Below are 25995 nucleotides of genomic sequence, written 5' to 3'. Positions count from 1 at the left end.
TATCTGTACTGGGGGAAGACATATTCTGAAAAAAAAATCAGGTACAGGGCCTTTAAGTTATAATGAATAAATCATTATAAGAAGTAAATAATTGTTGTAACAGGTATGCTTTGTCAAACAAAAGGTGCAGAATTAAGGGTCTGTATCTTCTTTTAATTCCTTCTAGTTCAGGAAAATGTCTTTAATTTCAGTATATTGTAAAATATATAGAAAGTGTAATGAGACGGGATGGTATTTCCTAAAAATTCTAAAAGGCATTTTGTTGGAGGAGAACTATTAGGCACCAAGTGTCAGTCACAATCCCTGGCAGTTGTTTCCCTGTCATGGTCTTTTAACACCGACCCCTCTTTACCTTGTTACAAAAAGACAAACTTTATAGATCAGGGGTGCTCAAAGTGGCCCAGTGGCCCTCCAGTGGATCTCATTTGGCCCTTGAGGGGGCTTGTTTATAAAAATCTATTTTGATTCAATTTTGTATTGAAAAGACTGTCAAGACATGGGAACGAAGCCAATCCTGTCTATTTTCTAAAATTTAAGGTCAACTGAATGATACATTCCTTTCCAGAAGAACATTTTTTATGTGCAAACTGTCATTTGGTTTGGCCCTCGACTCACTAATGTGCATTCTTTTTGGCCCGTTGAGGGCACCCCTGTCATAGTTCAACAACAGAATTCAACTGGACATTGGAATATTTTAAGTATTGCTATTTTTGCATGAGAATAGATAGTTTTCAATATCACAGTCAGTATCAATATATCAATATTTGATCAAGCTGTCCATCACTAGCTGTAAAACTAAAGGTCCTATATTATACAAAATCGAGCTTTAAACCATATCAAATACTTGCTCTGTTCTGCGTTGTGATGTCATGAAGTGATTCAGGTTAACAGGTTCGTTTTTACCTTAGGTTCTGTAGAGTTTGGCAATTCCAGAGTTGAAATCATCCGACTGATTCTAGAGTTTACAATTAGTTTAAAAACACAACAGAGCATTTCCTGTATTACCATATGACATCACAAGGTGGAACAGAGTCTTGTGAGTTTGAGAGAGTAACTCAGCCTAAATATGCAGTGTTTGTGTGTTAAACACGTGCGACTGAAAAAAGACACAACTCCAGGTCTATTTGTGAGGAGTAAACAACATTATATTAGAAAATAGATCAGAAAATAGCATAAAATAGGCCCTTTAAGATAAAAAAAAAATAAAAAATAGCCCAACGCACTAAATTACACCACTCTGCAATGTTGCATTACATTTTTCATTCACTTACATGAGAGGAGGCACTTTCCAAGGGTACACACATTACGCCTTTGGTTATTGACTAGAGGTGACCTGTCTACAGCGCTATCTTCTATCTATCTTCTACAGACAGGCCATATGTTACAACTGCCCTCCCCTCCCACACACATACACATGCACACACGCACACACACACACAAACACATACCCACACACACTCGGGTATGCTAGGTTTTCATGTTTTTTTGTGGACTTCACATGGGCTTCCATTCATTTCCTGGAGATTGATTCTAACCTTAAAGGTGCATTATGTAAGTTTTGTACTTTTCAACTTGTCTCCATGGTGATGTTGTTGCTTTGCCTGGGATGTTCTACAGCGTGACATTAAACAAAGATTTTGTATCATATATTTATTCAATTACAGATGTTTATTTTGTTTACCACAAAAACAAGCATTATTAACACGAGCGGGGCCTCTTCTCCACAGATCTGACCTGTAATTGTACTTAAAAACAGCAATAACATCTACAGGGAGGAGCAGGTGACTGACCCTTTACCAAAAAAAAAATGCACCTTTTAATATAGTCACTACTTGAACAACTTTGAAGTTAAACTACTCATTTCATGAAAACTTAGCTCATATACTTAAATTTATTTATATATATATATATATATATATATATATATATATATTATATATTATATTATATATTTATATATATAGTATTTTTTAGTTTAGTTTAGGTATTCAGTTTAAGAACTTAATACGACTTCCTGCATATTTTTTTCACAAACTGACATTTAACTTTAAAACTATGATGAATATTTAGCATATAAAAAAAAAAAAAAGTTGTTATGAGAAAAACATGTCGTATTTAACCCAAACCCTATATCTGTTTTTTGAGCGCTTAGTTTATACAAATTAGCCATGCTGTTTTAAGTTTCGTTTCTGTAAAATGTAAACAAATATGCTCAAAGCTGTGTGGATAGGGAAGGATTGCGGACACAGAAACAACGTGTCTGGACGTGATCTTTTCCAATACAGTGATACGGTGATAAGCGGATTCATTTCAGTGTAAACGTAGTCTTAGAGCTCAAAACTTCCTAGAAAAACAGGTATTCGTACTGTGAGCGGGTTGCATCTCCACAGATCTGACCTGTAACTTGGTCTGCTTTGGTCTACATACTGTGAAACATTTCAGACAAAGCAATAACGGATAACCGGAAAAGTTACACAATGCACTTTTAAGACTTATTGTTGTTCTAAAGATAAAGGACTTACATCATGTGGGCCTGATTTTTGTCCCATATAACGTGAGAGTGTGCGTACAGATCTTAAGCCGCACAACATGACAAATTCCCAGCTGCGCCCACACACGGACACACACGCAAAAACGCACACTCGACGGATGATCCCGGCAAATGCGTTCTTGTCACCTGTCCAGATACACTGTTATTGATGGAGAAGTGAAACGCCCCCTCCCTCTCTACCTCCCGCTCTCTTCCACCCCCTCCCTCCACCCCGTCATGGCATAGCTGCACCGGTGATAGATGCGAGCAGGTGAAGCATGCATGTTCCCAGTCCCATTCTATTAAAGTGAACGCATGTGTCCGCAGAAGAGCCATGACTGAAGAAGATGGAGCTGTAAGTGTACGTGTAAGCGTGTGCTGTACAGTGTATTGACGCTGAAACTACAGTAGTGCTCCTCAATTTGGAAGAAAAAAAAAAAAATGAATTGTGATTTTTTTTTTTTTCAGACGAGCATTGTGATTACATTTGCAATTTCTGTTTTATTAAAGGTGCAATATGTCACTTTTTAGTCCATCACCTTCTTGTTTTTGTGGGTATGTCAGATCTTTATTCAATTACAGGTGGTTTTATAGCTCAAAAGTACCTAGAAAAACAGGCACTCTAACTGCGAAGAAGGTCAAAGTTCCACAGATCTGACCTGTAACTTCGTCCGATTTGGTTTCCAAGAAGATAAAACGGTTTAATGCCATACTGTGAAACATTTCAGACAAAAAGTTGATGGCCCCTCCACCAGAAAAGTTAAACAATTTAATAGTATTTTGAAAAATTCTCCAGGATATTTTGCAGTTTGTGGAATAAATAAATAAATAAATAAAATAAAAAGTGTTTCTGATTTGCTAATTGCTCTCTTCTTAAAGATTGTTGTTTAAAAAAAAAAAAGTTAGTACTACAAATGATAAATGAATGGAAATGCGTTGATTTTCTTATCAAACATTTTATTTATATATACAGTATTTTTTTTACTATTTGGGCCATTTTTACATGGACCATATGGCACATTAAAGTGTTGTTCTCATTTGAAAACATTAGGGCTCCACTGATGCAAGATCTTATAAAGTAAATTTTGATTACTTCTTAAAATATAGAAAATAAACTTTCAAAAGCAATACAGAAAGCCATAAATTGACTAAGTTTTTCATAAAATTGCCAAAAAATGACTAGGAATGCCATATACAAAACAGATTTAGCATTTATTCCACTTTAAAGCCAAATTATTCTTAGTTGCCTGACCACCTGAACTCATTTGTTCAGTTTCCTGTTATTTTCAACATTTTCTCATTTTATTTATTTATTTTATTTTATTTTTAGATTTGAGCTTATTTTGCCATAAAAAATACAAAAAAATCTATATTTTAATTTTATTGTACTCCGTTTTTGGTCATATTAACTGATACTGAAAATTATTATTATTATTGTTATTATTATTTTATTGTTATTGTTATTGTTATTGTTATTGTTATTATTTTATTTTTATTTATTATTTATTTTATTATTTTTTTTTTTGCAATTTAACATTCAGTTTTACTACTAGTATAAAGTGCATTCAAAACACTGTGAATTCTCTTTTAGGATATTACTAAAAATGCCATCTATAGAATACTAGCATTTCTATTTGCAATTAAACAATATGAGAAGATGTGTTTGGACTCCAGCTGGGTTAAACCAATCAATATGCAAATACATTATTTTGAAACCTATGCTCATGTTCAATGTAATTTCTATTCCCCTGGTGAAAAACAGATGTTGTTAGTGGTTCTATAAGGCCACAGAGCGCAGATCCCATATGTGTCTGTGTATGTAGTGTGAGCAGAGTTTTCCCTTGAGTAGATCTACAACTGTACATTCTGTGGACCCAGCTGGAGCGGCGCAAATTCCTCTGGGCTCAAAAGATCACATCAAGGTGTCCAAAGAAAGTCTGTTCTTTGTTCATGAGTTATAATAAATTGGATAATTTCAGCCTATAATTCCCAATTGCTACTCAACTAAAGCTGTAAATGTGAAAACTACTGCTTCATGACATCACAACGTGGAACAGAGCATTCTGAGTTTTGGAGATGTAGACAAACTCATAATAAATGGTTACTCAAACATGTGTAAATGAAACAAACCACAACTATAGGCATGTTTTGTTCTTTTGTTGTTGTTTTTTTTTCTGAGATAAGCTCAGAAATGTCAACTGTGCGTAATAAGGGACCTTTAAGTAACTTTAACCCAGACTCCTGCATGAGGTCGGGTACCCGCACAGAGTACCTGAAACAGTTTAATGCTTCAGAAATTTATGGGCAGGTATGCGGCCGGGTAGTGATTACACACACACACAGGCGGGTCTGGTGAATCATATGAACGACGAGCGGGAGAAAAATATTTGACGCGCATCCAGGGCGTCCGTAGCCCTGGAAACAAGTGTCATTTCTCAGTCTTTTCCCACAACGATGGACCAGGCTGAGAGAGACTTTAGTGTATTTATTACAGAAAACCGTCAGCGGAGATGATTGGCTCGTGGTTTAGTCCTGGTTTAGTCCAGGTTTAGACATGGTTAAGTCTTGGTTTAGAGCTGGTCCAGTCCTGGTTTAGTCCTGGTGATTAACTCGGCGGCTGCGCTCCTGATTTATTCCTGGTTTAGACCTGATTAAGTCCTGGTTTAGTCCTGGTTTAGACCTGGTCCAGTCCTGGTGTAGTCCTGGTGATTGGTTCAGCGGTTGTGGCGTGTTTATATTTATGCCAATGACACTGGTTTAATCCTGGTTTAGACCTGGTTTAGTCCTGGTTTAGACCTGGTCCAGTCATGGTTTAGACCTGGTCCAGTCCTGGTGCAGTCCTGGCGATCAGTTCAGCGGTTGTGGCATTTATATATTTATGCTAATAACACTGGTTTAGTCCTGGTTTAGACCTGGTCCAGTCCTGGTGTAGTTCTTGTGATTGGTTATGTGGTTGCTGCATGTATAGATTTATGCTAATGACACTGGTTTAGTCTTGGTTTAGTCCTGGTTTAGACCTGGTTAAGTCGTGGTTTAGTCCTGGTTCAGTTCTGGACTATTGGGGCTGTTGGACTAATGGGCTGACCCCGATTTATCACGGGCAGGGGTGGGGGTCTCCAAAAATGGACCCTTGCAGGACTCTGCTTCAACCTATTATCACACCACATCACAACAATTTAACATTTAAAACTGAGCTGGGGGACAGGTCAGGATTCAGTGGAAATGTTCTTGTTAACTGTCAGACTGGAGAAAACCGAGACACGTGAATAATATCGCTGTGAATATTTCAACCGTATTGCACAATGCTGCCACTTTTTGAAGAGACAGTGAAAATATATGACTTTAGCTCATACAGTATGTACACAGAAGAGTTTAACTTAAACTTCACCCACACTCCGCCCACAACCACATTTCAAACAAAGCTGCTGAACTGGGCAATATCTGGAGAACTAAAGAAAGGAGTGAGGGAAGAGAAGAGGCGGGGTCTGGAGGTAAGAGGAACAGTGTGATTGGTCGAACAGGTACCCACCCTCCAAACTCCGCCCCTGCAGCCAGGTGTTCGATTATCTTCCAACTCCCACCTCGGACCTCGGATTTGATGTCACGTCCCAACTTGAAGCGTATTATGTTTCGCGTGTCAGACTACGTGGATTATGGTTATGAAAACGCTGCCACTGCAATTTATTTAATTTTTGAAATGTTCATATCATTTTTTGTTATGATTTCTCTTCCATCACAACCTTAGGGATGTTAACGCCTCTTAAATTAAGTATTTGTTCAATACTGGCCTCACTACAACACCGACTATCAGACCCACAGGCAGTGATACAGACACAGTAAAGATATGAGTGACTGAAATTGTCATTTAAACCACCAAAGAGTCCAAACACAATGAAAACAGTTCATGTTTACACGTCACAGTGGGCGGAGCCATCTTGGATTCTGACTCGGAATCCTTGTTTGGTCTGCTTTTTCCTCCACTGAGGTCCAAGTCGCGCCGTCCCAGGAAAAGGAGCGAGTAACAGGTGGGGCTAGGCAACTTCCTCGGAAAACCGATTCGGAAGGATAATCGAATGCAGGGTAAAGAAAAGAGTGAGGGGAGAGGAGGGGCAGGGTTTGGAGGTAAGAGGAACAGTGTGATTGGTTGAACCTGTATCCATGCTTCAAATTCCACCCCTGCATCTAGGTGTGGGTAAACAGAGAGTCATGACTGTGATGTCACCAACTACTTGAAATTGCAGAAGCCACTGAAGACAGCACACTTAGATTTTGGCATTTTTTATCCAAACTCCAAACTTGTATAATGTGTAAACTTTAGACTAATATGCTATAGGATTGTGTAACAAGTACTGGACATTATACAAACAGTTGGGAAATAGCAATGTCCCTAATTAACTTTTTAGGTCGTGTTTATTAGGCCATTTTTACATGGACCATATGGCACATTAAAGTGTTTTTCTCATTTGGAAACATTAGGGCTCTACTGATGCAAGATCTTATAAAGTAAATTTTGTTTACTTCTTAAAATATATGGAAGATAAACTCTTAAAGGCAATACAGAAAGCTGTAAATTGACCAAGTTTTCCCAAAAATAATTAGCAACGCCATATAAACAGTTCAGTAGTAAAAAAAGGTTTATCATTTATTCCACTTTAAAGCCAAATTATTCATAGTTGCCAGACCACCTCCACTCATTTTTTTTTTTTTAGTTTCTTTTATTTTCAACATGTTCTCATTTGAAAGACATTATTATTTAGTTTAAAATCGCTAATCACTATGGCAACAGTCCTAATTTCCATCACTCATGTCTTAACGAATCCAAACCAAAAATTTAATGAAAAACCCGCTGATATTTAGTGATGTGTTGACCACTATATCGGGCATATATTTGGACTTTTTAGCACAGACCAATATTTTGTTTTCGTCGATCTGTTGCCTAAAAAATACACACAAAGATTAATTTCAAAACTTGATTGCAAAGAGATAACAGCACAAAACTTGAAAAGGCTTATGAAAAAGTTTGTAGTCAATTTAAATTACATCATTTGGGGAAAATAATCTAAATCAGCCCTACATATCGCCCCAAAAATTTCGGCAGAGCTTATCGACCATGAAAAACCCGTATCAGTCCATCTCTCCTGATTTTAACTCATTTTCTTCTTCAACACAACAACAACACGATTATCCACAGTCAATTTCCCCACACAAACGCCGCAGGCTGAACTATTCTAAGATGGACCATGCTTCCATAAATAAAACAGGACCAGTTGGCACAAGCTTCAGCACTCGCTCCTTTTCACCCAATAGACCATCGCATTATCAGGGACGATTTACGTACGCTGGGTCTTTTGTTAGGGCTACAAGATAGAGCTCAATCGAATCGAAATTGGAAAGGTTGCAAATCAAATAGACTGTGATTATTTATTTAAAGAGGTGGTATTTAGCTTCCATGGGGTATTGACTGCTAACACATAACCTATGAATGTGTGTGGATGGGTGCGTGGTTCCTTTATGTAAAGTGTTTTGAGTGCCTTGAAGGTCAAAAAGAGCTATATCCTCCTGGGACCCAAAGAAAAAAAGTGTATTGATATATCATGTGTGGGATCCGGAATCATATCACCAACCTGTGGGTCTGTGGATCTGACCGCTCCGCTACTAATGTTTATGTCGAGAGAGGGATTTGAGCCGCCAACCTCCAGATCAGATATTTGAGCGACTGTCAGCACATTGCTCCCCTCTTTAAGTCACTCCCCTTTCAGAGCGCTATCACAACACAATCAGCGTGCATAATTCTAGTGAAACTGCTGTACATGGCGTCAGGTTTGTGAGGTTGTAGTGTATTGCTTTGTATCACGTTTTTTGTATATTTATGGAGAATCATTGTGCAGAACCTTGAGTGACATAGTTTAGTTTATTTTATTTACTTAATGAAATGGGGACAGTGCACAATATACATTAACCTTAACAGGAGAGATGCATTGTACCAGGTTGTAGCATCAGTACTAATTTCCACCTGTAATCCCTGGGCAAGATCATTGATTGATTGTATTTAATTGACCTTAGCTATGAGCAATCGGCTATTCCTACCTGTGTAGCCTGTTTTGGGTTGTAGGCTTGTGGGCTGAGCATTGGACAGAATCTTACTGCTGATCAGTGTAAGGAAGCTTCAGATAGGGCCTGGGAGAGATTGCTAAAGAACTCAAATATACATGTATGACATTTCCTTTTCAGGCATGTTTTTGATGAGGAAACAACGTTATAACACGGTAAAAACTTCAAAAAGTCAATTTTGCAAATACCTCTTTAAGAACATTGCAAACACACTCTTATTCTGTCTAAAACTGCAGTAAACCCTTTAATTTAGACTTCTACAAACATGTTCTGAAATGCATGGTACTGTTAGGTTAGTTTAGAAGGTCAGATTCATGATTATATGATGATGGTCTGTACAGAATTTGCAAAAGTGGTGTCGCGTCTTCACTTTTTATTCTGCATATAGACGAGTGTTTTTGGAGAGGAAATCTGCGTGCAAACGGTGACTCAAAAGTGTGTGGAATTCGACTGGGTATGCATGCCAGACGGCTAGGCGGTGACGCTAGATGGTGATGTATGTGACGTAAACGCGTATGCGACGCGAGCAGATCTGACCAGAGTTTTGCGTCTTGGGCAGCGTAGACAGAAACGCTACGACGGAGCGTGTACAACTTTTCCACTCTGGAGGGTGGTTTCAGATTTTTGCATTTTTAAACCCTAAAAACGCCGTCACCGTGTAAATGAAAGGCACTTCTGATAAAATATTTTGTTGTTTTTATCCGCAAGCATTCTCATGTAAACAGACCCTCAATCTTCTCTCAAATATGAACACTCCTGGACTTCGAAAAGAAATCAACTATTAAAACATAAATCACACATCTAATCCCAATGTTTGTTCCCCAAAATTGTTTCAACCCTTTTTACCTTGTCTAAAAACCCTTCGACCCCTGCTGTGCCCATACGGAGCTGGTACAGGAAGCTTTTATATGGTAATGCAATCGATTGGAGTGAGGAGCGCACCAATCAGATGCGTCTGATTTATGTTTAACGAAGTGCGAGGGGGGAGTAGTCGCTTGGCAACCGACTAATGAAATCTAAGAGGCGCCTGGGCTTTTAAAAACGGGACCTTCGCACCTCTCCTCTCTCAGCTGCCGAGCGCTCTTCTCGCTACGGCTGTCGCTATTGAAACCAACTGAATAAAACCCAATTGGGCGATAAATATAGGGCTGTTGGAGGAAGATATGCGGTTTGGGGTTGCGTGACAGCTTCGTAAAAGACGAAAGTAGCGTAAATCAAATCACTTTAATGGCATTACGTTCATTACGCACGGAAAGACAGTGGGTACATCTTGAACGCAATTATACATAGGCATCAGGGAGACGAAAATCTGTCACCGTTGCCATAGCAATTAACAAAACTGAATTTATCTATTGAATGGGCAAAAGTCTCAGAATATAACCTCTACATCATGAGCTGAAACTCGTCAATCAATCGTCATTTCGCAAACGGGATTTAGTTAAAATATACGCACGTCGGCGACTAAATTTCGTGACAGTTTTGTAACGAACGCGCAGGTGCATACCCAAAGTCTATGAAATAATAATGCAACGTGGAATAGCCATGAAAAATACGTAAAAGTTGGAGAGGACGAACAAGAATGACTCTCGGCAGCAACCAAATTACGCGCAGGCAGATGATGACAGCGCATACCCAAAATCAATGTAATTATAACGCCAAACGTGGGATAAGCATGAGAAAAAATACGTAAAAGTTAGGGAAAACGAGAATATAACGACGCTCGCTTCGAAACGAGCGTCTCCGCGAGTGGATGAGACTGACAACTGTTACTGTGGAAGCCAAGTCGCCCGCTCCCTCGCTCTCCCTCTCCATCCACCTCGACGTGTTTTCTGACAGAATAAGGATTAGATAAGCTTCGATCATCCACAAGTGACACGCCAGAAGCAAGACGCGACCGCGAAATGGCACAAAAGCGCACGAAAAACACCAAACAAACATCGCATTGTTTCTGTACTCACAGCAATTGGTGACGGCAAAACTATTGGCCACTTCCAGATTGTCAATGTGAGGCGTGAGGCGAAATTCCTGCGTGCCAAATTGAACCATTCCTATCCGAAACGCGCTGTACTCCTGGTCGGCACCTCTTGGAAATAGCCCGCCTGGAAACAAAAACAAAAAAAAAAGATCGGGAAACGTTTGTAAATAACTGTTGGAAGAAGTGAATTCGCGTAAACTGGCTCGGTTCACCCACCGATTTGAACGCTGGGCGAGCCTCCTAGCGCGCACCCCCATAGAACCAGCAGCACCGAAATGGATAAACTGACTATCTTTCGCATGTCCGCGGTTCCAGTGTCCACATCCACCGGGGAGAAGTACGAGTCCGCGCCGTGGGTTTGCTGGCTGTTAGATCCCGGGCATAGTGGAGCCTTGGTAACGCGGGGAGGAAAAGGGCGGCAGTGGAGGAATGGATGCCCGCTCCGTGCAGCTCTGAGCTCGGCGACTGTGTGCGTGTGGGTGCGCTGCTGCTCCCCTCCTCGCGGTGATGTCTCCTCCTCCTCCTCCTCCTCCTCTTCCTCCTCCGCTGCCTCCTCTACCTCCTCCACCTCTCCAGCCGCCCTCCTCCATAAGAGTGACCATTTCAGATTGCAGAAAATGAGGGACACTTTTGTTGGCTGCATAGATTTTCACGGTTTTCTAATTATGACTTGGTTTGGTGAAGTAGTCCCTGTGGTGATTTTTTGTCATAGTTTTACATCAGTTACGTGTCAGTTTGTGAAGAAATGTTGTTGAGAAGTCCAAAAATAGGTCTAAAGAAGTAGGGGTGAGTTCTTAAATGGAAAAACTCTACCTATGTCATCCACACCGAAAATTGTAATAAAAAATGCAGAGAATTTACGCACAAGGACGAAATTTTTAAGGTAGTTTAAAGAGTCATTAAACAGTTCCATCTAGCATTTATTCATTACAGCTGTTTCTATGGCTCAAAAACACAATAATTACTTCTGTAAATAGGGCTGACTCTCCACAGATCTGAACTGTAATGTATCGTGGTGTAACCTGCTTCCTTCTCTCGTTTAAATTGGTTTAATCTAAACTTTAAACACTGATTAAACAAAATAAAGTTGTTTTTATTAGCCTAAACATAAATATTGTGCTGTTTTTGACAAGTTTTGGCTTTTGTTAACATTATGGTTGCTGGGTAACAGTTATGAAATTGCCTTTACGTGTGTCATACGTGTGTCCATCCAGGAATGAAAAACGCGAGGGTTTTTTTGGTGAATCTGTCACACGCGCTTTCACTTTTTATCAATCAGAGCGCGCAGAGAGATATTGGAAAAGCAATACAAGGCACCATATCACTACCAAGGAAAAGCAATACCTAGAAAAGCGGGAAATGTACGTAAATCTTAGTTTTTATTCGCGTAAAATTCGCGTAGCGTCAAAGAAACAGTGGGACGTTCTGTAAATAAGCGGGGCGAGGAAAATGGACCTTAGTGGCTGCACAGGACGACCAAAAGAGGGACAGGTGGTGAAACTCTCCAGCTTTTCTCATTCGCATACACGCGCACACGTACTCGCGCGCGCACAGACACAAAGCGCACGTGGGGGATGTTAATGAGCGCACGGACGCACGTTGAGCAGGTGGACGCACGGGACCAAAGTGACACGAGGCCAGATGTGAACTTCAGAGGAGAAAGGTGCAACATGGAGACAAAGCACAAACAGTCTGGCAAAAGATACATTAAAATAAATAACTAGGATTTTCAGCGTTGGGAAGGTTACTTTTAAAATGTATTCAACTACAGATTACAGATTACATACCCCAAAATGTAGTTTGTAATGTAATCCATTAAATTACTTAAAGTGAGTAACGTAATCTGAATACTGTGGATTATTTGATGTGCTGTAGAGAAGCAAAGACTAGGAAATCTTCATATAAGATGTTTTTTCTGCTAAAAGAAAATAAAAAGCCCAGACTTTACTGAACCAGATTAAAAATATTATTGATAGAAGAAGAGGAGACACGTCCTCGCAGCATGATTTAGTCCTGTTAAATCCTGTTTTAGACCTGGTTTAGACCTGGTTTAATCCTGGTTTAGATCTAGTTTAGACCTGGTTTTAGACCTGGTTTTAGACCTAGTTTAGACTTGGTTTTAGTCCTGGTTTAGACCTGGTTTTAGACCTGGTTTTAGTCCTGGTTTTAGTCCTGCTTTTAGTCCTGGTTTAGTTCTGGTTCAGTCCTGGTTCAGTCCTGGTTTAGTCCTGGTTTAGTCCTGGTTTAGATCTGGTTTAGACCTGGTTCAGACCTGGTTCAGACCTGGTTTTAGTCTGGGTTTTAGTCCTGCTTTAGTCCTGGTTTAGTCCTGGTTTAGTCCTGGTTTAGACCTGGTTTAGACCTGGTTTTAGTCCTGCTTTTGTCCTGCTTTAGTCCTGCTTTAGTCCAGCTTTAGTCCTGGTTTAGTCCTGGTTTAGATCTAGTTTAGACCTGGTTTTAGACCTGGTTTTAGTCCTGGTTTTAGTCCTGGTTTAGTCCTTTTAGTCCTGGTTTAGATCTGGTTCAGACATGGTTTTAATCCTGCTTTAGTCATGGAGACCAAACCAAACTGAGTTACAGGTAGGTCAGATCTATGGAGAGGCGACCCCGCTCACAGTCAAAATGCCTGTCTGCCTGTGTTTTTGAGCTGTAAAACCACCTGTAAATGAATAAATGTAATGTGGAGCTGTTTAATGTCATACTGTGGAACATTCCAGGCAGAGCAATGACATATACATAGAAAAAAAAAAAAAAACAAAAAAACACACAGTGCACCTTTAATTCAAAATGAACATATATATGGAAAAGAGTTGATAAAGATGCTATTTGAAACCAAAGATCTTTTTTCACCACACTGACTCCCATTTTTCATTAAAAAAACAAAACAAAACAAAAAAACTTAAAACTGAATATTGAAGCAGGAACGGCCTTTTGTCTGTGTAACCTTCACTTGACCGACAGCCAACGCTTTGTAAAACAAAAAGAAAAAAATGGTAACAAGAAGAAGATGAAAACATGTCTTTGAAACTACAAACTCACAATTACATTTGGTTAAAAAAAAAAAAAAAAAAAGTGAAAAACAGTACAAAAAAAATAAAAAAATAAATAATAATAATAATAATAATAATAATAATAATAATAATAATAATAATAATAATAGAATACAAAGAAAAATAATTGGGGGTAAAATACAAATAAAAATACAATTATCCATCATTTGAATTTGCAGATATGGATGACCAGTTACTATATGCATTCATGGGGCTTAACTTCTTGTTGTAGGCGACATTTTAAGGACTTTTCACCATTCAAAAGACATCATATTTTCTTTTAAATTGCCATTCGCGAAGGTATCAATCTTATTTTTCCATCCTCGCGAAATCCAAGTATAGATACCACATACGCACGCCATATATATAGTTAATGGCACTAGCTAATGATGCATGAGGCACTAAGTCGAAGCGCTGGGATGTTATTTCAAAGAAGTGAGATGGATACCGATGCCGAGAACCTATCCAAAGTGCCACACCGAACAAGTGGGCTAAACATGAGACAGAGAATACAAGCCATGAGTTAGTCTTATGATGTGTATATTTCATGTTCGGAGGATGTATGTGTATTAATAATGAATGGGAGAGAGAGAAGAGACAGTCACTGAGTAGGTGTAGAAGAAGAGGAGCAGTAAAACGTTTCAGCACCATGGACAGCTCTTCTGGAAACAATCATTTACTACAGTGAAATAGGCCAGATTAGTAACAGAAATCTTATAGTTTGAATAATACATGTATATATTTTTTAAACTTCCGATAATTTGTTACTATTTTAACTAAGAAATACAGAAGTAAGTTGTTTTTAAAGGTGCACTGAGCAACTTTTCTCATCCACAACCTACTTTCTTACTTGTTTCTATTGCTCAAAAATACCATAACGTCTAACGATGTAATGATATCCAAATCTCTCGGTGCGATATTATCACGATATGCATATCACGGTACGATATTTATTGCGATATTTTGTAGAAAGGCTCATATAATTGTAGATAGGATGCTTTTTTGCTTTTAAAATACCTTGACAAGGTTTTGGTGTGAATTATTTCCATTATAATCCCAAGAATTCAAGTAAAAAACATGTTTCTTTATGCTGTCTGCACTGAAATTAATCATGGGATATGTAGTTCCCTATATATCTAAGGTGTTGCTACTGTAAAACTGTGCATTTAAGCAAAGGAACTTGTAATTGGATATATTGAGAGACTTTTGACGATACAATATCACAATATTTCTATTACTGTTACATCCTTAATAACTCCCTCTGTGAACAGGGGCGTCTCTCCGCAGATCTGAATTGTAATCTGGCGTAGTGCTGTGAACCTGCTTGTCTTAGAAAAGTTTAGCCAATACTGTGGAACATTATAAACAAAGCAATAACATTTCCATAAAGACAAGCAGGAAATACAGAATGCAGCTTTATTAAGTTAACAGCGACAATCAGTAGTTAAAGGTTCTCAACCCAGTTTTTACCCATGCAGTTGAGGAAAATGTGTCTTGCCCCAGCACAGATATATTGTATTATCAGCTCTTGAAGTCAAATTAAATCTGTACTATCTGTATCTATTTATGAAAACATTTTATTCTTCGATAATCAGGAAGTGCATTAAAACTCAGCTCTGGCCTTTGAAAGCTTATAAACTCATTGTGGTGAATAATTAAAATGTTTTTAATCCAAGGTCAGTGTTGGGGAGTAACAGATTACATGTACCAGAGTTACGTAATCAGAGTACAAATTATGAGAAACTGTATTCAGTTACAGTTACTGTTTCACTGAGTGGTAATTGGATTACAGTTACTTTGTAGAAATAAATGGATTACACGGCGGTATTTTCCTGTTTTCCTGTTTTCACATTTTGGGCTGTATCCCCCTTTCCTTTTCTTTTTTTCCCACTCATTGCTGGAAACTAAACCATGTCTAAACTAGATCTAAACCAGGTCTAAACCAGGTCTAAACTAGATCTAAACTGGACCTAAACCAGGTCTAAACCACCACTAAACCACCACTTAACCAGGACTAAAACATGACTAAACCAGGACTAAAACAGGACTAAACCAGGACTAAACCAGGACTAAACCAGGACTAAACCAGGACTAAACAGACTAAACCAGGACTAAACAGGACTAAAACAGACTAAACCAGGACTAAAACAGGACTAAACCAGGACTAAACCAGGACTAAACCAGGACTAAACCAGGACTAAACCAGGACTAAACCAAGACTAAACCAGGACTAAAACAGGACTAAAACATAACTAAACCAGGACTAAACCAAGACTAAACCAGGACTAAAACATGACTAAACCAGGACTAAAACAGGACTAAAACAGGACTAAACCAGGACTAAACCAAGACTAAACCAGGACTAAAACAGGACTAAAACATAACTAAACCAGGACTAAACCAAGACTAAACCAGGACTAAACCAAGACTAAACCAGGACTAAAACATGACTAAACCAGGACTAAACCAGGACTAAAACATAACTAAACCAGGACTAAAACATGACTAAACCAGGACTAAACCAGGACTAAAACAGGACTAAACCAGGACTAAAAGAGGACTAAACCAGGACTAAACCAAGACTAAACCAGGACTAAACCAAGACTAAACCAGGACTAAACCATGACTAAACTAGGACTAAACCAGGACTAAAACAGGACTAAACCAGCACTAAACCAGGACTAAACCAGGACTAAACCAGGACTAAAACAGGACTAAACCAGGACTAAACCAGGACTAAACCAGGACTAAACCAGGACTAAACCAGGACTAAACCATGCTATGCGGACGTGTTTCCTCATCTTCTATCAATAATATTTTTAATACGGTTCAGTAAAGTCTGGGCTTTTTATTTTCTTTTAGCAGATAAAACATCTTATGTTTTGATATCCTGGTCTTTGCTTCTTTACAGCAAATCAAGTAATCCAAAGTATTCAGATTACGTTACTCACTTTAAGTAATTTAATGGATTTTGTTACAAACTACTTTATGGTGTGTGTAATCTGTAATCTGTAGGGGAATACATTTTAAAAGTAACCTTCCCAACACTGTCCAAGGTAAGTGAGGAATAACTTTGGACCACTGCAAACTGTTTATAATGAACTACACTTCTGTTTTTCAAGTTTTTAAGACTGTAAAAATTAGCTGCAGAGCCTTTAAGCAGCTTGTAGTTACCAAGTTTAGACTGAAAACTGAAATATGATCAAATACTTAAACACTGATTTTACTACTAATTCAGACTTGGCTCAAATGCTTTTCGATATTACTGATCGGAAACAATTTAGGCTAAAAAAAAACACACTTTATTGTCCCTGTTGGTGATTTTTTTTTTTAGAATTTGACCCATCCTTGAGTCAGTGTGAGAGGATATTCTTTCAGAAGTAGTGGGTGACAGCAGGCCAGAAAATGATGCATAATTTAAAGAGCAAACACACTCCCCCTGATTCTATAAAAGAACCGAAAATGGTGAAAGTCTCATCACTACATTTTTTCAAAGTTTTCAAATTATTATAATATTTAGTGTTATGTCTTGTGGTTAATTGTTAGCTGATCAGCCATTTCAGCCAAGTTTTTATTCAATTTTATTTGGAAAATGTGTTTTAGGTTTTAGGTTTTAGAATGTTTTTTACAACATGGTTCAATCGTGGTTCTTTTTTATTTTCAGAACCACGGACAGCTCCACAGGTCACGACAATTAATATATCGACTTATCAAAGCTGGGACAACATAATTTGAGGCTCAGAATTAATCTTAGGTACAGTTTATTTGCAAAAGTGAGGAGATTTTAGTTGTTTTTTTTTTATTGAATGCGATAAGATTTTAGCTACTAAATAAATAATAGCGATAGAATGAAAAACTTCTATGGCTAAATATTAGTTAATTTTGCTATTTTTTTGTTGCAGCGCCAGAATTTTAAAGGTCTAAAACACTATTCTGTTTGTTTGTTGCCTAGAGCAGTTGAATGCCTCTCCTATCCAACATATTCTATCCTATATTACACAAAACTGACCCATGTGAGCTTTCAGTCATGTTACGTTGTTGCCTCCTCAGAAACATACCTGGAGTTTTTTGGGTTTTTTTCTGAGCAAGGTAAAACAAAATCAACAAGACTAACAAAAAGCAAAACAAAAACAAGGATATGTGCATGTACATATTTGGGACCTGGAGTTGTGTTTTGTTTCATTCACATGTGTTTGAATAACCCTTTACTATTTCTTTGCCTGCAGCTCAAAATGCTCTGTTCCACCTTGTGATGTCATGAAGCGATAGTTTTCAAATTAGCAGCTTTACCTTTTACCTTTTGTTCAGTCGAGATTGGAAATTTCAGGGTAGAGATCTGCGCGGGACAGAATTTTTAGTCCAGCTCCTGCCCGCGTCCGCAAAGAATGGTAATATTCATTCCTGCTCCCGCCCGTATCTGTGTTTTTTGTTTTTTTTTGCCCCGCTCCCGCCCGCAGCAAATCTCTCAAAATGGGGACGTTCGCTTCCTTAACCTCCAAAATGTGCGTGAGATTAGACCACATCTGCAAGTTTAGGCTGCTTAAGTTGTGTTTATTAATACCAAATAAAATATCCATGTATGATAGGCATACATTAATCATTTGTATATTTTAGTTTACACTCATATTTAGTTTGTGGGACTGCAGTTGACCCGCAATGAGCTTTCAAAATGTGTCCCTCGCCTCACTGTTTTGCATCGTGTCCTGCCTTGCGCGCAGGATCATCCAGATGATTCTAATGAAGGTGTATAGAGCCAAAGATGTTCATTTTGTCTTCTTATACACTTTACTGCATTGTCTTTAAAAAGAACCCAAGAAGTTAAAGTGTGTTTACCTTGTTGAATGCATTGTTGAATGCAATGCCATCTACAAAATCCAATGCAAATCATGCAGTAAATCATACATAGGGGAAACAGGCCGGGCATTCCACATTCGAAAAAAGGAACACCAAAAGAAATGCGAAAAGGAAACATCAGGGAGACTCACCAGAACACAAAAAGATAAAGCAGAACAGGAAAACCTAAAATCCGCCATGTCAGACACTGTAAAAGGAACAACCACATTCTGGATTGGGACGGGGCTCGGGTCATTGGATCAGAAAACAACAAGTTCAAACGCTGGATCAAGGAGGACATTGAAATCAGGAAACGAGGCACGGACAGCATTAACCGTGATGACGGCGTGTTCCTCCTTTCACACACCTGGGACACCCTCCTCCAGAGAACACCGGGCGACGGGAGGCGTGGTCAGTCTGATCAACCTGCCAGGTCCATCAGGCTGACCACACCTACAGGAAGTAACAGCTGATATACGACACGTCACCACCAACACCGGTGACAGTTCTGAAGATGGCTTGCAGTGAGCAGCCGAAACATGTCAACAAGGTAAACACACTTTACTGCATTGTCTTTAAAAAGAACCTAAGAAGTTGAAGGTGTATAGAGTTTAAAAACACGGTGGAGCCTTCCTGTATTTCCACGTGGTAAATGGTCACATTTTTCTATAGCGCTTTTCCACCTTCAAGGCACTCAAAGCGCTTTACAACAAGGAACCACTCACCCATTCACACACACATTCACAGTGTACACCACCACACCAGTGTACGCAGACACTGCGGGCAAGGTGGGTTAAGTGTCTTGCCCAAGGACACAACAACAGCATTCTGTGGGAGCTGGAACCTGTGGGTTAGTGGATCTGACCGCTCAACCTGTGATGTTTTATGTCAAGAGCTGGATTTGAACCGCCGACCTTCAGATCAGTGGGCGACATCACAAGGTAGAACAGCGTGTTTCCAGTCAGAGAGAAGAGCTCATTCTGATGTGTGAATGAAACACAACACAACTCCAGGTCTGTTTTTGATGAGGAAACAACATTATAACATAGATCAGAATATGGTGTAATATGGGATTATCCTGTATTGTGTCAGTGGCATAAAGTTGTTTAAATTTTACCATTTATCGCAATATTTCTCTGTAGCGATATATTGTGCTTCAAAATTTGTCTCCACCCACACAGTTAAGGCTATCCTCCATGTCCAATGCTAAGTTTGACTGCTAAAGACACTATACAGATTGATGGTGTTGTGAAATGGGGTTTGTTCCGGGGCATCTGCTCTTCTGCCTCCGCGTTATGAAGAAGTCCCTGCCAGCCTTCACACTCTCGTACAGATACGTTCTTTAAGCTAGATTTATGACTTTCTCGGCGCTGTTTTAGTTCACCATCTGCTCCAATGTTTAAATGGAGTTTAGTTAAAGGAGACTATAGAGTGTAAATATTTGATCCTTGGACTGCAACTAAAATATTAATTCTGAAATCTGTTTGATTACGCAGATTTGTTGCGGTATTTTCTGATCTATGTTAATAATAATGTTTCCTTATCAAAAACATACCTGGAGTTGTGTTTTGTTTCATTCACACATGTTTAACACACAAACCTCGCATGTTTCCTGCATGTATTCCCTATTCCACATTGTGATGTCATGTGGTGATACAGGAAGTGCTCCCCTGTGTTTTTAAACTTCATACACCTTCACTAGAATAATATGGATCATTTCAGCTCTGGAATTGCCAATCTCTACTGAACTGAAACTGTTAACTTGCAAACTACCACTACATGACATCACAAGGTGGAACAGAGCATTTTGAGCTGTGGAGATGTAGACAGACAAAAAATTACACAAACAGTTTTTTTTAAGAGGTAACAACATTATGACATGGCTTAAAGCTAACAAGAGTCAATTTTGTGCAATATAAAATCTTTAACATTACCTATGGTCATTTGGGTAATGACTGAAAGGACAAGATCGCGGATACAAGTGATCGATATGAGTTTTGTCCGCACGGTGGCTGGACACTTCCTTAGAGATTACAAGGTGAGGAGCTCAGTCACACGAGAGGAGCTTGGAGTAGAGCTGCTGCTCCTCCGCATCGAGAGGAGCAGCTGAGGTGGCTCAGGCATGTGTTCCAAATGCCTCCTTGACGCCTTCCTCGGGAGGTGTTCCGGGTACATACCACCAGAAGGAGGCCCGGGGAAGACCCAGGACACGCTGGAGTTACTATGTCTCTAGGCTGGTCTAGGAACACCTTGCGGTCCCCCGGAGGAGCTGAAGGAAGTGTCTGGGGTGGGGGAGGTCTGGGAGTCCCTGCTTAGACTGCTGCCCCCTCGACCTGGCCCCAGGAAAAGCGGAAGAAAATGGATGAATGACCTATAAAAAAAGAGTGTAAAACAGGTTCAAAATACTCAAGTAGAAGTAGAAAATAGTAGCTCAAGATAGAGTAAAAAATTTGGGAAAAGTACTGCTAATGTAAGAGTAACTAAAAGAATAACTGTCAGGACACACAGAAACATCTGATGTATAATTTTAAGTGAATGTAACTGGAGGGACAGAAATCAAAAAAAAAAAAAAAAAAAAAAAAAGCACACAATCTGGTATTTTTAGACAATAGTAGTTTTCAGTAGTACTTTGAAAACCTTTAATACTTCATTGCTTTGCTGGTCTCATACACTTTACCAGTACTGCCTCCATACTTCACTTGTGATGGAGGCGCTAACCCGAGACTGTGTGATTGACGGCTCCTGTGTGCTCCATGTGTATCAATGTCAAGGTTGTCCGCACTCTTCGTCTCACCTCCTCCTCACCCTCATTTCCACAGGACATATTACAGCAGACGCCAGCCACTTTACATGATATAAGTGTCCCTAATGGCCTCGCGTTACGTCACAGTCACATTATCGAGTGCAGGTTTCACTTTGAACACGAGGTCGAAAAGTAACTAAGAGAACTTTTGTATAAGAACTGCTTCTGGAAGAGTGGATAGTACTTACCCCTCACAGCGAGAAGCTTCCGGGTTGGATTCCTTTCTGTGTGGAATTTGCATGTTATTCCTGTTGTCTGCGTGGGTTTCATCCTAAATATGCACAATAGGTCAGATCCTGCAGCTGTATAGTCCTGATCAAGACTAGCTCAAGATCTGGAGATGGGTCCCTTCGCTCCTGATCGGTTGCTCCAGCGGAATTGAAGAACGGATCAAATGCAGAGGACAAATTCCCTATAGAGACAAATCATGGCCAACTTTAATCTCAAAGGGACAGGTCAGAAATTTGGACATAGAGCCTCATTTCCTAGTGAGCCAGTGTTGGAGACGTGTGGGAAGACACTTTTTAAAATATTCCATCCAGTTCCTTGTATTTGCAGAGGTCGTTGGTGCTAGGCTAGTGCATGTCAATGGCCATAGTTAGCCTGACATTAAAAACAGTCTTACCCACTCCACAAAACACCCGAAGCAAATCTATTATTATGCCAAACTGTCAATGTGAGTGTTTGTGTTGATAGAAAAATGTCTGAAATAAAACTAGCCTTGCATCGCATGAATCGTCACATGTCGAGGGACTATTTTCTCATATATCAGTCCGCTACTGCCAAGTTTTCTATCAGGAAGTACAACTCACTGCTGCTGCTCAGACATAAACACTTCAATGGATCTTTGAGTATTTAAGCGGACAGTTTGGAATTTTGGACAGGATCTCATTTCCTAGTTAGCCAGAGTGTTGGAGACGTGTGGAAACACTAAAAACAGCCTTACCCACTCCACAAAACACCCGAAGCAAATCTGTTATTTCGCCAAATTGTCTATGTAAATGTCTGTGTTGATAGAATAATGACTGAAAAAAAACAAAAAAAAAACCTTGCATCGCTTGTATCGCATCATTGCATGTTGAGGGACTATTTTCTCATATATCAGTCCGCCGCTGCCAAACTTTCTATCAGGAAGTACAACTCACTGCTGCTGCTCAGACATAAATACTTCAAATGCAAGGTTAGTTTTACTTCCAAAATTATTCTATCAACACAGGCATTTACATCAACGGTCTGGTGTAATAATTGTTTTGCTTCGGGTGTTTTGTGGAGTGGGTAAGACTGTTTTTAGTGACAGGCTAACTATGGCCATTGACATGCACTAGCTTAGCACCAAGGACCTCTGTAAATACAAGGACTGGATGGAATATTTTTAAAAGTGTCTCCACACGTTTCCAACACTCTGGCTCACTAGGAAATGAGGTCCCTTGTCCAAATTCCGGACTATCCTTTTAATCTTAACCTTAACCTTCAGTAAAATTATTAGTTAACTATAGTAAGTAGTAATTGTATTGGTAGAGATAGCAATAGTGTAGTAGTAGAAGTACACAGACATTATAGTGAAGTAGTTATGCTTCAGTTCACAAAGCTGTATTAGTACTGATAGCAGTTTTAAGTAGTTGCAATACTAAACTAAGGGTAGTCCTGGTTAGATACCTAGTTTGATCAGTAATAGAGTAGGTGTAGTCCGGTTTTAGACCTGGTCTAGTCCAGCAGTAGCAAATTTTTTGTAGGAACACTATATGATAATATGTATGTTTTGTATAAAGCATAATTCATATTCTGCATCAACCAAATGTAATAATCTGGAATCTGGATTTTTGGGTATGGCACATGGACCAAATTTTAAGTATTTTGTTTACGTCTTCCTCCTCCTTTTGTGCAAAAATGAAAAAGACTGACATTAATTGCATAAACGCATAACACTCTCAGCTAAAATGAACTGAACTAAAGTATTAAAGCTACCATCTCTAAGTTTATTCATATTTTTTAATCACCAGGTCATGTCAGATGTGAAACCTGCCCCTTTCATTCATTCACCTCTCGTCACCCGACTTTTGATCAGACTCACCTGTGCTCTCTGTTCTTCTTCTGTCAGACCTAAGTTGGCTCTCTACGTCAGCAGTAACATAGGCAGCCATAAGTGACATCTACTGGTGATATGTGAGCACACAACTAATTACAAATGGTAGCTTTAAGAGACCACATTTTTCATCGTCTGGAGCCACAAATGACCGGTGTGTGAGTGTAGTCCAAAGGGAGAGTGAACTCGGTGCCCTGTGTCTGATGTTAAACCCTGTGTGGAGGGTGTGTGGCCTTATTGTTTTTCTTATCTGTAGTGCACAGTAAGGCCAGAGGAGGGCTTCTCTTAAGGGCACTTGGTGGAGGGATGTTGACCTTTCTCACTCAGAACACAGTCTACTGCATCATTCTTTATTAAGAAGCTAAAATAAGAGTTAGAGACGGTGGGTTAGTTTACAGTCTGGGTTTTCAAATGGACTGCTTGTTCTTATGCTGTTTTTATCACCCATAGAAATGGTAAACATTATTATTTAAAGGTACACTGTGTAACTTGTGATCTTGTTATCCTCGTAGGGTTAGATCTGTGAAGAGATTATGCCTTTAAAAACAGTAAACAGTAAACAGACAGTAAACAAAGCGCTCAAGGTGGATGTAAACGAAGCCATACATTCTGTGTTGGCAACAATTCCCGAGATTGAGGATTTAAAGCTGGAACAAAGAGAATGTTTGGTGAATTTTATCAAGGGGAAAAACATTATTGCACTTCTTCCTATGGGATTTGGTGCATTACATATTTCCCGACCAAATAGCAGCAATTGGTTGAATAAAAAAAGTACCCACCAACTGTTGAGTGAAAAAAAACTAATGCTGTGAGGTCAGACAGTTTCCACGAAGTGAAACCGGCTGATGAATCAGGCTAGTGTTTTACATAAGTGGCAATAATCTATCACACAGGCTCCAACAGTTGTGCAAACGAAGCGTCTGATTTCCTCTGGCTCTACATGGATGTGCTCTATTAACACAGGTGCAGCCCCAGAACAAACTACTGCTCCTCTGGAATAATTTTTCACCTGCAGGAAATCTAAATCTGCATTATTCACAATTATTAGTATTATATGTGTTCGATTTAAGTCTGTGATCATCTTTAGAGCTGCAACTGATGGGATTCCAGCAGTTGCGGCATTGTACTTGCAGTATTTTAGATGAACTAGATAACCCATTTTGTTTAATGTATTTCAAATCAAATATAGCCAAAGCTTGATGGCATGAACAATAAGAAAAATACCAGATTCTTCAGTGAATCAGTGAAAATATTTACTCTGGAATTCCTCATCATAAAGACTACGACATGTTTGGTTATCAAAATGTCTCATATCAAATTTACCCTAACCCATGAAAGATTTTTGTTAGTGTTAGGGAATATCCAAATTTCTCAATACAATATTATCACAATATGCATCTCACAGTACAATATATATTGTGATATTTTGTGGAGGCTAATATAATTGTAGATGGGACACTTTTTTGCTTTTAAAATACCTTGACAAGATTTTGATGTGAATTATTTCCGTCATTCAAGTAAAAAACATATCTCTTCATGTTGTCTGCACTGAAATGAATCATGGGATATGTAGTTCCCTATGTTCATAAGCTGTTGCTACAATAAAACTATGCATTTAAGCAAAGAAATTTGTAATTCAATGTATTGTGACAGCCCACGATATTATTGTGTGACATTCGACGATACCATATCACGATATTTCAGTTATTGTTACATCCCCAGTTAGTGTGTTATTGCTCCACTTTGTTTTTAAACTCCATACCTTTTCACTCGGATTATTTGGATCATTTCAGTCCTGGACTTCCAAATCTCTCTACTGATCTAAAGGTAAAAGGAGCTGTTCACTTGAAAACTACTGCGTCATGATATCACAAGGTGGAACAATATGGTTTTGAGCTTTGAAAATGTACATAAACTAATAATAAAGGATTACTCAAACATGTGAATGAGACAAAACACAATACAAGAATAATGTGGTTTAAAGCTCATAAGAACCCATTTTGTCTAAGGGCCTGTTTACACCAGAACACTTGCGGGTAAAAATGACAAATTGTTTTATCGGAAGTGCCTTTCGTTTAGACGTGACAGTGTTTTGGGGCTTAAAAACACAAATATCTGAAACGAACCTCCAGAGTGGAAAAGTTGAATACGCTCCGCTGTAGCGTTTCTGTCTACACTGCCCAAGACGCAAAACTCTGGTCAGATCTGCTCACATCGCGTATGCATTTACATCACATACATACAGTACACAGAAACATACATGTCAGATTATTTCCATGTGTCAGACCTTCAACCTGCTCTGGCAGCTTTAATAAACTTACAGGAGGCAACTCAACAAATGTACCGAATATGCAGACTTTGAGACTATTAGTGAACAGAGAAGGATCTGCATTTAACTCCGTCAAATTCTGGATGCTCCAGTTTGTCGCAGATGAGCCAGATGGATATGGACGAGACCTGAGAGAACCAGTCGATGGTGGGACAACTTTATAGACCGAGTAACTCATGAAAATTCGTGGCATGAAAACTTCCGTATGTCCAAAGATGCTCTTGTTGCTTTAAGTACAAGCATGCCCAATCGAATTCCACACACTTTTGGGTCACCATATG

General features: G+C 39.1%; 1 protein-coding gene across 1 annotated transcript in view; it reads right to left on the bottom strand.

Moving 5' to 3' along the window:
• The window catches only part of gria2b (glutamate receptor, ionotropic, AMPA 2b), a 141581-nt gene extending 130664 nt beyond the window's left edge, over window positions 1-10917 (bottom strand). The window contains 2 exon segments of the mRNA XM_055159269.1: window positions 10600-10740; window positions 10833-10917. Coding sequence (XP_055015244.1) covers window positions 10600-10740; window positions 10833-10917 — 226 coding nt within the window.
• Window positions 10918-25995: the final 15078 nt, after the last annotated feature.

Source organism: Boleophthalmus pectinirostris, unplaced genomic scaffold (assembly GCF_026225935.1).
Source record: "Boleophthalmus pectinirostris isolate CB_2022bp ecotype Guang Dong unplaced genomic scaffold, ASM2622593v1 HiC_scaffold_23, whole genome shotgun sequence".
Classification (NCBI taxonomy): domain Eukaryota; kingdom Metazoa; phylum Chordata; class Actinopteri; order Gobiiformes; family Gobiidae; genus Boleophthalmus; species Boleophthalmus pectinirostris.
This window is presented reverse-complemented; position numbering and strand designations above follow the sequence as displayed.